The sequence below is a fragment of the Podarcis melisellensis genome (assembly GCF_964234715.1).
Source record: "Podarcis melisellensis genome assembly, chromosome: 5".
Taxonomy (NCBI): domain Eukaryota; kingdom Metazoa; phylum Chordata; class Lepidosauria; order Squamata; family Lacertidae; genus Podarcis; species Podarcis melisellensis.
This window is the reverse complement of record NC_138537.1, coordinates 75,106,018-75,118,051: the sequence shown is the minus strand read 5'-3', so window position 1 is coordinate 75,118,051 and position 12,034 is coordinate 75,106,018. Positions and strand designations below refer to the sequence as shown.

Sequence of the window (12,034 nt, the reverse complement as noted above, 5' to 3'; positions counted from 1 at the left end):
TCTGGGGTTGTGCGCCCATCTCACTTAAGAGGCCAGGGGCCAGCGCTGTCCGGAGACACTTCCGGGTCACGTGGCCAGCGTGACAAAGCTGCATCTGGTGAGCCAGCGCAGCACACGGAAACGCCGTTTACCTTCCCGCTAGTAAGCGGTCCCTATTTATCTACTTGCACCTGGGGGTGCTTTCGAACTGCTAGGTTGGCAGGCGCTGGGACCGAGCAATGGGAGCGCACCCCGCCGCGGGGATTCGAACCACTGACCTTTTGATTGGCAAGCCCTAGGCGCTGAGGCTTTAACCCACAGTGCCACCCGCGTCCCTCTATGTAACCTTAGCTGGATATTAAACCATGTATGGAAATTGGATGTTACGTAGCAAAGCACAAATCAGTCTTCTTTCCATTCCATATCACTTTTGTATGCATTCACTTATAAGCTGATTCAGTTTCCACAATAATATGCTTTTTTAAAAAGAGAGAGAGAGAGATCTGCATGAAGATTTGCACTCAAATGTCTATTTGTGGTTTCTCTCAAAATTGCATATCTAAACAGATCTCTCTCTCTGAAAATATGTACTTGTGACTTACATTCTGATACATATTTGATCTGAAAACTGGAAGTGCAAAAGCCAGGGATAGTGTGGACCAGGTCAGTTTCTACTGGAATTCACAAAGCTTAAAATTCCACAAGCATCCCTACTGCCATGTCCATGGCTCACCTTTCTGGTCCAGCTGTCAGTGCTATGGTTCATGATGTAGCCCTCTTCAAAGAAGCAATAATTGTGCCCATCTGCTATTCAGGAGAGGCACGCAGGTTGGATTGACTCTGTGTTTTTCTTTTGTTTAATTAGTGTATTTAATTTGGGGGGGTTGTCAAATAATTAGATCATGTTGGTTGATCAATCACCTGACTCTAACTCAGTAATTTATTAATTAATCAATTAAACTCACATGTTAAAAACTTGCATATTTATAAAGCCACAATTTGGTGCAACTTTCAGATTCTGGATACAGTATATATGGAGCAAGCCCAACCCTTCAGAACTGCTAGCTGGAGGGAGCTAGGATTGAATAGGGCGCCTCTCCACCTACCAAGAAGTGTCCTGCTGGCAGGGATGCCCTGTCCACCACAGAAGGTCCCACAACGCTTACAGAAAACTCCATCAACAGTGATGGTGATGTTTCTGTAGGTGGTAGCTGTCATTTGGCCATGTAATGATGGCATTCACTCCCTCAAGAAGTAGTGATGTCCACCAACTTAGATGTCCTTAAAAGAGGACTAGACAAAATCATGGAGGGCAAGGCCATCAACGCCTCCTGGCCATGATGCCTATGTTCCCCGTCTAGTATAAGAGGTATTATATAACCATTAGGGCTAGGAGCTACGAGGTCTATGCTGCTGCAATTCACCACAGTGCCCCACCACAAAAGCATATGTTGCAAATGGTAGATGGTTGTGTCAAAACATATGCTGGATTGGATATTGGCCAGAGCTGCAGCCAACCCATATGGTGGCCCCATATTTTGAGAAAAATACGCACACCCCTCAGACTTTATATGTTTCCCGTGGGAACATTTAGAGCATCACTGCTGTGGCTGCAGAAAATGTGGTCATCATGGCAAGATGGGATATATCAAATGGCTTGTAGCATGAACCACCCACCCCACAGAGGCCAGTCCACAAGGAGGCTATGGGGTGATTCATATATTACTGGAATGACATGGGGGCTACATTTGCATATCTGAATCCCATGCCACTCACTTTAGTAACATCTGTCAAGAAGAACAGTGTGGTTCAAATGAACTTCTCTGGGTAATACATTTCTGAGCCCTGATTCAAATCGAGCCCTTTAGCTGTGTAAAGTCATCCATTAGGGTGGAAATATTGGGCCTCTGGAGTTCATACACACACACACACACGATTTAGAGTTAATGGGAATTCTTTTCATTGGAGGTTTTGTTGCATATCAATTTCACTTTATGCTTTAAAGCGTGTGCATAGCAACTAGCAAGGTTGATGTTCGCCTTCTAGCTCTCATCTCTGGCATTCGATTTGACTTTTCTGAAGTACAGCCATTGCCCAAGGTGTCGCCGCCTCCTTGCTGCAGCAATATTTCCCCACAGCTGGTCCAACAGGCTGGAATCAAGCAAACGAATGTGGCATCACTATTGAACCATTAGCAGAGGAAGCTGTGTTTTCTTGGCACAATTGTACGAGGGGTGAAAATGGGTGAGTAGTTCCCTTAAATGATGTGGCACTGTGAAGCTGTTTTATTATAGGGAGAACAGTCTCTAATATTTTCCCTGCGGCAGGTGTCTGCAGTGATTTAGAAAGCTGTTGGACCCCAAGAAGTGTTGCCAAGTTTAATTTTTAGAGTGCTGTGCTTGTTAACTAGGTAAAAGGTGCGCCGCTGTGGCAGTGCTGAGGGAGTGGGGCAAAGAAACTTAAGTGTCACCTGGGAACATAAAAATGTTCATTGATGCAGTGGAGGGTGGGGAGAAACAAAGGCAGAAAATGCTAACGATATTGTAGAATAAATAGATTAGAGTCAACAGTGAAAATGGAAGGGACAAGCTCATGAAAAATTCATGGGGCGGTTGCCAAGGGATTGATGGGTTATTTATGATGAAAACCTTTGTTATTTTAACATGAATTGCAGGTCATTACTACTGCTAAAAGCAACTAATGTGTGTGCTCTCCTTAAAACATTGTGGGGAGGGAGTTGGCGAGGAAACCTGTTCCTTAAAAACACACAAAAAATATTATACTCTTAACACACACCTTTGCATTTAATCACATTTAAGGGTTTTTTATGTTTGCTGCAATAGACTAACACATCAGGAAGCAGTGTTATCAGTGTGAAGCCCCACCAAAGAAGGATATGAGAAAACTGTTTAAATGACAATGGATGTGATGTAAGTAAAGGCATTACTACAACACATTTTTTTGTTTTTGTTTTTTGTGTGGACAGAGGCTGTGAGGAGATCTGGGGTAGTTCCAATTGTGAAGTTGTGGCATCATTCTCCACAGTCACAACATGACTCTCTCTCTACACACACACACACACAGAGAGAGAGAGAGAGAGAGAGAGAGCTTTCTACTCAGTCAGCTCATTGGTTTCCTCCTGACCTGGTGGGCAGGCTGTAACCAGATTCTGATTTTGAGAGGGCTGCCCAGTTACACTCGAAATATCCTCAGCCTGTTGGCCTGTGTATTCCTCTAGTATTCCTCTTTCTGAATCTATGCTCCAGCTCCTCTGGACCCCTGATTTGGCATTTTTATTGATCCTCTTAAGGATTAAAAAGTAAAGGTAAAGGTACCCCTGCCCGTACGGGCCAGTCTTGACAGACTCTGGGGTTGTGCGCCCATCTCACTTAAGAGGCCAGGGGCCAGCGCTGTCCGGAGACACTTCCGGGTCACGTGGCCAGCGTGACATCGCTGCTCTGGCGAGCCAGAGCCGCACACGGAAACGCCGTTTACCTTCCCGCTGGTAAGCGGTCCCTATTTATCTACTTGCACCCGGAGGTGCTTTCGAACTGCTAGGTTGGCAGGCGCTGGGACCGAGCAGCGGGAGCGCACCCCGCCGCAGGGATTCGAACCGCCGACCTTTCGATCGGCAAGTCCTAGGCGCTGAGGCTTTAACCCACAGCGCCACCTGCGTCCCTTCTTAAGGATTAGGCAGCAGCAAAGAATAGCTAGTACAGTATTAAAACAGTGGACTGAAGAAATATAACGTGTGACATTATTTTGTCTGCTTACTCAGAAATTGTTGTGTTGGCCCCAGTGACTTGTTTTCTAACTGTATATTTAAATGGTTGGTTTTTTAAAGTTACAAGATTATCTTGATACATGGCTGCCGGAAGTTTTCATTCTTTTCTTACTGATGCAAAAAGTTTCTGAATTGCCGATGATCGGCCAAGTGAAAGGTGGCAGCCATATGGCTAGGAATGCTTATTTATTTTAAATAATTACATCTCTCAATCAAATGATCTCTAAGGTAGCTTGCAACTTATTATTAAAATACAAGAATAAAATGCAATTAAACACCGTAGTGGGGCAGCTAAGGGATACTGTGGGGTGTGTGTGTGTGTGTGTGTGTGTGAGAGAGAGAGAGAGAGAGAGAGAGAGAGAGAGAGAGAGAGAGAGAGAGAGAGGTGTTAATCTAAGGTTACCAGATTTTTTTCAATGAATCAGGGGACACTTTTCAACTTCAATGGATTTTGTATGGGGGCTGATTTGTAAATCCGGGGACTGTACCCGGGGAAACAGGGACATCTGGTAACCTTATGTTAATCTTCCCTCTTGCCACTGCTCCTGCTGCTGCCTTTGTAGGACACCTGTGGGTATCAGTTGAGGCTGCTGTAGACTTGTCTCCTTTCTGAAGCCATCCATGCATTTATTTGCGTGAACTTCATGGAGGAAGTTTCACAGTAAAGTTGAAAGAGCTGTTCTTTGACGTATTCATCACTAAATCACAAAGCTCAAAATCTTTGCAAAAACTGCCATTGTTTGGAGGCTTGGAGCCACTGCTCCCTGGTTACAGTTTTGAAATATACAGTACAGTTTCAGTATTTCCTATTGAGCAAAATCGATCTTCCCCTGCATTTCATGCCTTGCAACAGTCAGCCCCGAGTGGTTTCTCTGTCTTTCCCTCTGTCTGACAGATAAAACGTTTACCTGTATGAGATTTTGTGGTATTCAAACATATATTTTGTGCTAAATAGTCGTTGGATGTTAATTGCAAGGGGAAAAATAGCCTTCCTGGGTAGATTTCACATCTGTTTGCCATATGCAAAATTTAATAATGCAAGCCAACCAACACATGCTAAGGTGTCTTCTTTTTTAAAACACATTGTTATTTGACAGGTAGGTTGTTTTCAGGTGGTTAAATGATAGAGCAAGAAGCCAAGGGAAGAAAAAGGAAGTGCTAATGATCAAGGGTGTGTGAGGAATGGCTCAGAAGACAGGGATTTAAAAAGTAAAATAAAACCCACTTCAAATGAATATAGGCACCCCCAATTCAGCCCAGAAGATCCATCCACAGAGTTTTCACTCACTGAATGTTACATTTCAATAACTCTGGGAGTGCACATCTCCACTAGATAGTTTACAGATTGTATTCTCATTGAATTTAACATGTGAATGCCCCTACTATGTATGAAAATGAGATGATGGTGAACATGTCTCAGGGTCAAAAGGAACTTGGGAAGAGGTCCAGAAGAGTTGACAGAATCCTGGAAACATGAACTTTCTCCTGGTTTTTCTGTGTACATTAGCATTCAAGGGAGAGTAGCAGTAGGGATAGGTGGAGAAATTCAGTTCAGTTCTCATTTAAAGGTGAATCTGTTTAATTCAAACTTTACAAGACAATACACAAACTGAAAGACACAATTCGCACATCTCCAAATTTGCAGCGCACTTCTCCAACCACATCCTGTGTTCAGAAATGCTTATATTAGGGGAAAGAGTGCATTGAAATGCACATCTTAGTGAAAATATCATGCAAAAATGCATTCTATTAATGAACATTAATTTGCAAAAACATGCATACTAGGGGAAATAGCATACAAAAATGTGTACATTAGGAGAACTTTGAGCTGCAATGCTGAGGGATTTCATCATTTTCATTTCCAAATTGAGATGGAGAACAAGAAGACAAAGTGGACAGATTTGGGACGGCAGAGACCAGTGCTAGCACTGCCCCTGCCCCAGTCACCTTCCACAGTTGGAGGGCAATTGCGTGGCCAGGCATCCTCCCCTACTCTTCGATCCACCCCAATACCAAGAAAAAGAGACTTGACAACCAATATTTGGGTGAAATCAAGCTGCAACTCTATTGACAACAAATGCAATATATAAAGGGTGGGAGTGTGGGAGATCCAACAAAAAAAATGGCTGCAGAGCAAGTCACATGCCTATGCATATTTAATATGTGTAGGCAAAGCACTGATGCCTAATTTGATTGATAGAATACCTGACCTCTAGTGGGCGGGGCTTTTATGCTGTACTCTAGAATTGGCCCCTCCCTTCAGCTTGTCAGTTAAGAGGCTAACTGTCACCTGCCTCAAGATGTTTCATTTCTCTCTGTCAGTATGTAACCATGTTACATTTTTCTACTATTAAAGCTTTGTTTCAAAGATATACGCAAGCTGCTTACTTCACTGCATGAGAAGACAAACTCTGCTAAAGAAGGAGAAGGTGGAATATCTTACACTGGGTGAGTGAGGAGGTAGTTCCCTGACAGGAGGATTGATTTTTAGTCACTCCCCTCTGCAACAATATATACAGTATATGTAATATACTGGAGGGGCGGGCTAAGCACACACACACCTGGTGGCCCATGCTTGTTCACGATTCGCTGATTAGCCAATTATCCAGAAAGCAAGCTCAGCCCAAAGGCTTTCTTTGCTACTTGGGAAACAGTCCCTGGGCCTTCCATGTCAGATCACGGCGCATGAGGTAATACCAGCCCGCAATCGCACGCACCAGAGAGGGTGAGTGGACTTGTGTGAAGTGGGGAGTCTTCTATACTCGAGGAGACCTCCCTCACATTTCAGAACCCTGAAAGACTCCCCACATCACACCATCATTTTCCAACTTGTACAGAGCAACAGGAACAAAAGTGTGAAGGGCAAAGCTGATGTAGTTACTGTGCTCCATTACAGAATGGCTGAGGAAGCATTTTGGGTGATGAAACATGGGATGAGGAAAAGGTATTGTTGAAGCAGTTTGCCCTCACACAATTCAATCCACCCCCTGCCTCTTCCAAGGTCCTCTTGATTTCATTTCTCCCAGAGAGGAAATTTGAGCCCAGAACTTTTACAAGATCCGTAGTGCCATAAATTCTCCCCTTGCTGGGGTCGTTGTATAACCAAATGGCATAAATCCCTCACACCTTCCGTATAATTTTGTGGGAATTTCTGAGTCAGTGAGATTTCATGTTTATGTTTTAATTCATTTTATGTTGCCGTCTCCTTTTTACACGCTTGTATGCTGTTATAAAAGTGATTTAAAGAAATTGGCTGAATAAAGTGAAAGATAAAAAGAATCAAGCATTAAAAAACAAACAAACAGGAAGAAGCAAAGGTGAGTGGAAGAGATGCTGGCCCAGTACTGAATGCGAATGAATCATTTCTACAATGGAGGCAATATTCTGAAGGACTGCACAATGTGACATTAGAGAATTACTCTAACAAGAGTATCCCTCCTACTCCAATTGATCTTTCCATCAATTGCTGTTCATTTGCTATGGATGAATTCACTAAGGTGGACAAGCAAAGCTAAGAAAAAGCACCTGGCATAGATCCCTGAATGACTGCTGAAGTGCTTTTTGGCAGAAGGTATGAAACCAATTGGCAAACATAATTTGCTTGGGTGGTTTCTTCATGGAAGGATGGAAAGGGCAGGCACTGAATTAAATTCATCCTTAACAAAATCCACTGGAGGACCTCCGGGTAGATATGGAGGAGTTAGGATCAGTCACATTTAAAGTCAAATATACCTAAATAGCACTTTCTGAAACAATACGTACACAAAGGACAGCTATCCATCGAAATGCACATTTCTTCAAATTTCGTAATACAATTCTCCAGCCAAGCAATATGTAAAAGAAAAAAAGGCACATTCTAGGCTTAAGGTGCATAAAAATGTATATATCGGTTAAAACAAACAAACATTGACATGCATTATATTAGGGAAAGTCCTTTGCAAGATGTGCATATTAGGCAAAATCACATACAAACATGAATATGAGGATGATGGATTTTCATGCAGATGTAATTCCTCCCTCCCCCCCCCCAACTGATGTAGAAATGTGGAGAACCAAATTTAAGGTTGCAAAAATGAAAAACCAAAGCTTAGAGATTTCTTTACCCCTACAGGTAGAAGATTGATCCGAGTGAAAGGGGCCTTCCTCTCATGCCCTCACGATTTCTCTAAGCCAGTCCATCACCCATCTCTTGCCTTTGTTTTTGACTCAGTCCTCCACCAATCATCAGATGGGATGCTGTCCACTTGCCAACTTCCATTTCCCCAGCGAAGGCATCATCTCAGCAAACTGTGCAAACCAAAGGAGAGAGATGGATAAGCTCCTTACACCCCTCTCAAGGAACATTGCTTCTTGCGTTTATAACTTATTAAAAAGCGTTGACTTTTTTATTATTAGAAATCCTCTCCAGCAAAAACTGGGGCAGTTTAATATAACCTCTAAGCCTGCCAAAGCCACATGCAATAAGTAAAAAGCAAGTTATCCCCGGATCTCCAGCTTGCTCACTTTACTTGCACTGATTACTTATTAAGTATTCATAGTGAGCTTGGCACTTGAAAGCTGGGGAAAGACAACACAACTCTTGCTTCCCCTAATACAATTTCATCATCCAAAGAGACAAGAAACCCAAACTGTACTGCGCAACCCTGAGGAGGACTGTAACCGGGCAGATTTTCATAAATATCACTCTTCTCTTGACTGTTATGGCAACCACATGTCTAGGGTTCTACAGTGAGAAGGGAGCCTCCATGAGAAGAAGCAGGCTCCCTGCTGCAGATAACCACCCAGGGTAAGGAGAATAGCGGGCAGAGCTAGCACACTCAATTCTATCCATCCCCACCATACATGTGTTGTTTCACTTCATTTCCAGCACATCTAAACAAAGACTATGAAGGCATCAGAGACAGATTCAGGGCATTGTGACAGGCCCACTCACCTTCCCCAGTGGGCGGTGTTGCGGCGGGGCATCTGGGACCTCCCAGTGACTCGGATAGAGGGCAGAGGTATGCCAGCCACGTCATAGGAATTCCGGGCTGCGTCACATCCCTGGCTGACTAATTGGTGCAGCCGGGGGCGTGGCCACTTGCTGTTTAAACAGTGGCGTGGCTGGAGGACACCCTCCTTTCACCTCCTCGCCGGATCTCCCAGCCCACCCTCCCTCTTTTTATGTGTTCCTATGATTTTGGCCTTGCTAAGGACTAATGTCGGCCGCCATATTGTTGGGAATTTTTCCACTTGGTAAATAGGCACCAGCCATTTGGTTTTTGCCTAAGGTAAAGAAAGGGCCCCTGACCATTAGGTCCAGTCGTGCCCGACTGGGGTTGCAGCGCTCATCTCGCTTTAGAGGCCGAGGAAGCCGACGTACAACTTCCAGGTCATGTGGCCAGCATGACTAAGCCACTTCTGGTAAACCAGAGCAGCGCACGGAAATGCCGTTTACCTTCCCACCGGAGCGGTGCCTATTTAACTACTTGTACTTTGATGTGCTTTCAAACTGCTAGGTTGGCAGGAACAGGGACCGAGCAACGGGAGCTCACCCCGTTGCAGGGATTCGAACCGTCGACCTTCATAGGGCTCCCCTACCCTTAGTGAGACTCCCTGCAGATGGGCAGGAGTCAGGATATAGTCTGGTTTCACCCAATGCCTAAGCCAAACCACTCACATCTGTAACCAATAAAGTTGTGGCCTATTTTATCCCATTGACCTAATATATTTGTGTCCATGTGTTTATTATCTAAGGCAACTGCGGGGCCCAGGGCGTCATCACGGAAGTTCCACTGCACTGGGCATCAAGCCTAGGGAGTGTCACAGGACTTCATCAAAGCAATGATATAGTGACTTGAGCAGAACAGAAGATGACAAGTTGGGGGCACCAAATTTTGGCCTTGCACAGGGTGCCACTGAGATTTGAAAGACCAAAGTCTGCCCCTAGAGGCATGCGAGAGAGAAGACAAAGAGCAGGGAGATGAAAGCAACATGAGGGGGTCATTGTAGGACTTGCCATTAGAGTGGAGTTGAGAATTAGGACAACTGTGTGGTGAGAGAGGTGTATGAGACCTATGGCAGACAGGGACGAAAGAGGGGGGTTGGGCAATGTGATTGTGGAGAGCATGGGGTCAGGAGTTATGAGGCCTTCACTTAGAGCATGGTGCTGATAACACCAAGGTGGCAGGTTTGATCCCCATATAGGACAGGTGCAGATCCTGAATTGCAGGGTGTTGGCAAGATGATCCTTAGGGTGCCTTGCAACTCAACAATTCTATGATTATATGTGCTTGGAATTATGCTACATATTTTTGAAGGAGTCAAAATACATAAGTCAGCCTTTATATCTGCCACACAGGACAGCGTGCAGAAAAATACTAGATATTCCAAGTTTCCTTTTCTGTAGCCTGTTGGCCATGTGGAAAATGTTAGGCATGCTTGTACTTAGCCTTTATACAGTCCCTGTGAAAATCACACTGTGCTGTTCGGATTGCAATGCATGGAAGATGTTGGGCATTTCTCATCAAGCCCTAGAAACCGTTTGCATTGTTTGCCAAAGGGTATTGTGGTCGGAGAGTGAAATGTACTGTTTCACACTCCCTTGAGCAGTGGAAGTCCCTGGGCAGCTTTAAATAGTCAGCTTCCTTTCTACCAAGGACTTGTGGGTGTTCTGTAATATTATGCTTGCAGATGGAGAGAAGGCAATATGCAAAGAAGCCCTGGATGCAAAGTAATGTCACTTTCAAAGCAACATTAGCCGTGGAAGCCCTCTAGCTTTCGCCAGCAAGCTCTAAACAAATAATATAAAATCCCTCTAGAGCTGCTTCTCTCTCTCTGATCTTGTGCACCCCATAACTTTTGTGTACATTAATGTATGACAGTCATTCACTCCTTTAGGATACAGTAAAGGACAGGATTTTTGAATACCGTTGTGGTGGAGGCAAGTTCTTCGTCCCTATGGTGTTTGCCCGTTCTTTCGAAAATGTCTGTACAGGGGGAGAGAAAGGGTTAATACGAAGACCAATAGAAAAGCCAGAGGTGGAGCCTACCTGTTTATAAAAGGGCTTAGCCCAAGTTTGAGAGAGCCAGTGTGGTGTGGTGGTTAAGAGTGGTAGTCTCGTAATCTGGGGAACCGGGTTCGCGTCTCCGCTCCTCCACATGCAGCTGCTGGGTGACCTTGGGCCAGTCACACTTCTCTGAAGTCTCTCAGCCCCACTCACCTCACAGAGTGTTTGTTGTGGGGGAGGAAGGGAAAGGAGAATGTTAGCCGCTTTGAGACTCCTTAAAGGGAATGAAAGGCGGGATATCAAATCCAAACTCTTCTTCTTCTTCTGAGTTAGCTAGTTAGTGGGTAGTTTGTTGGTTTTAGTTGGTTGGTTGGTTGGTTGGTTGGTTGGGAAAGGCAGTTGTGAAAGCAGTTGGCAGACAGTTGGAAATAGAGAGACAGTTAGTGCAGTGGGTTCTTGTGTAGGGGAGGTAGAAGAGTTAGAGATAGGATAAAATAAGACTAAAAAGGTAAAGAGTAACAACGTTTTGAATGCAGTTAAAGTTTATTTGTATTTGCAATAAACTACACTCTTCTTTAACTTAAGAACCTGACTGAGACTAAGTGATTTACCGGGGAGGACCTGGTTGGTGGCAGCGGATTAGTGGTGTATGGGTCAATAGTCCGTGAGACGACCAGGGGCTCCGTACAAACGCCACAGTCCCCTTCTCTGAAAATGGGCTGCCTATAACTGAGTCGTCACACAATTCATATCAAGGGACAATGCCAGTGAACTGGAAGGTTCTTTCTGAGGTATAAGATCTGAGGAATTATCAGTAGCATTTCATCATCATCATCATCATCATAATTATTATTATTATTATTATTATTATTATTATTATTATTATTATTATTTTGTTTATGATTTTCAGTTGCATACATTTCACTAGTTTTACAATCATTCTAACATTTCAAAACTTGACTTCCTTCCTCCTCTTTCTGCAGTTCCTTCAATTTATTTTTTACATTTCCTTCATATTCAAATTAACTTAACTTATTCTTTTATTCATCTACTTTAAATATATTCTCTTATAAAACCTCAGGTTATTACAATAATCCTGCCAATGTCCTTTTTACAATTTGTTTGTAAATATTTGTAAACCATTTCCATTATCAGTAGCGTTTCAATAAGGCTGGTGAAATTCCTCTGGGTGGTTCCTCTCTCCCTAGTGGTTTTGCTGAGCCATTACAGGCTCAAGTGTATTCTTACCTCCATGGCTGGACAAGGGAACATGGACATGCCT

General features: G+C 43.9%; 1 protein-coding gene and 1 long non-coding RNA gene across 4 annotated transcripts in view; one reads left to right on the top strand and one right to left on the bottom strand.

Moving 5' to 3' along the window:
- Positions 1-1,915: 1,915 nt before the first annotated feature.
- On the bottom strand, positions 1,916-11,520 carry LOC309371235. Its single transcript, XR_014168950.1, has 3 exons — positions 10,795-11,520; positions 7,867-8,050; positions 1,916-2,130 (listed from the first exon to the last, which is right to left on the bottom strand). It is a non-coding gene; the product is annotated as an uncharacterized lncRNA (long non-coding RNA).
- Positions 8,050-12,034, top strand: part of LOC309371175 (uncharacterized protein) — a 112,583-nt gene continuing 108,598 nt past the window's right edge. For all 3 annotated transcript variants that reach the window (XR_014168840.1, XR_014168841.1, XM_081913862.1), the window contains exon 1: positions 8,050-8,549. Coding sequence is in view for 1 of the 3 variants with exons in the window: in XM_081913862.1 (XP_081769988.1) it covers positions 8,464-8,549 (86 nt within the window). In the remaining 2 variants the exon portion in view is untranslated. The remainder of the gene's footprint in view (positions 8,550-12,034) is intronic.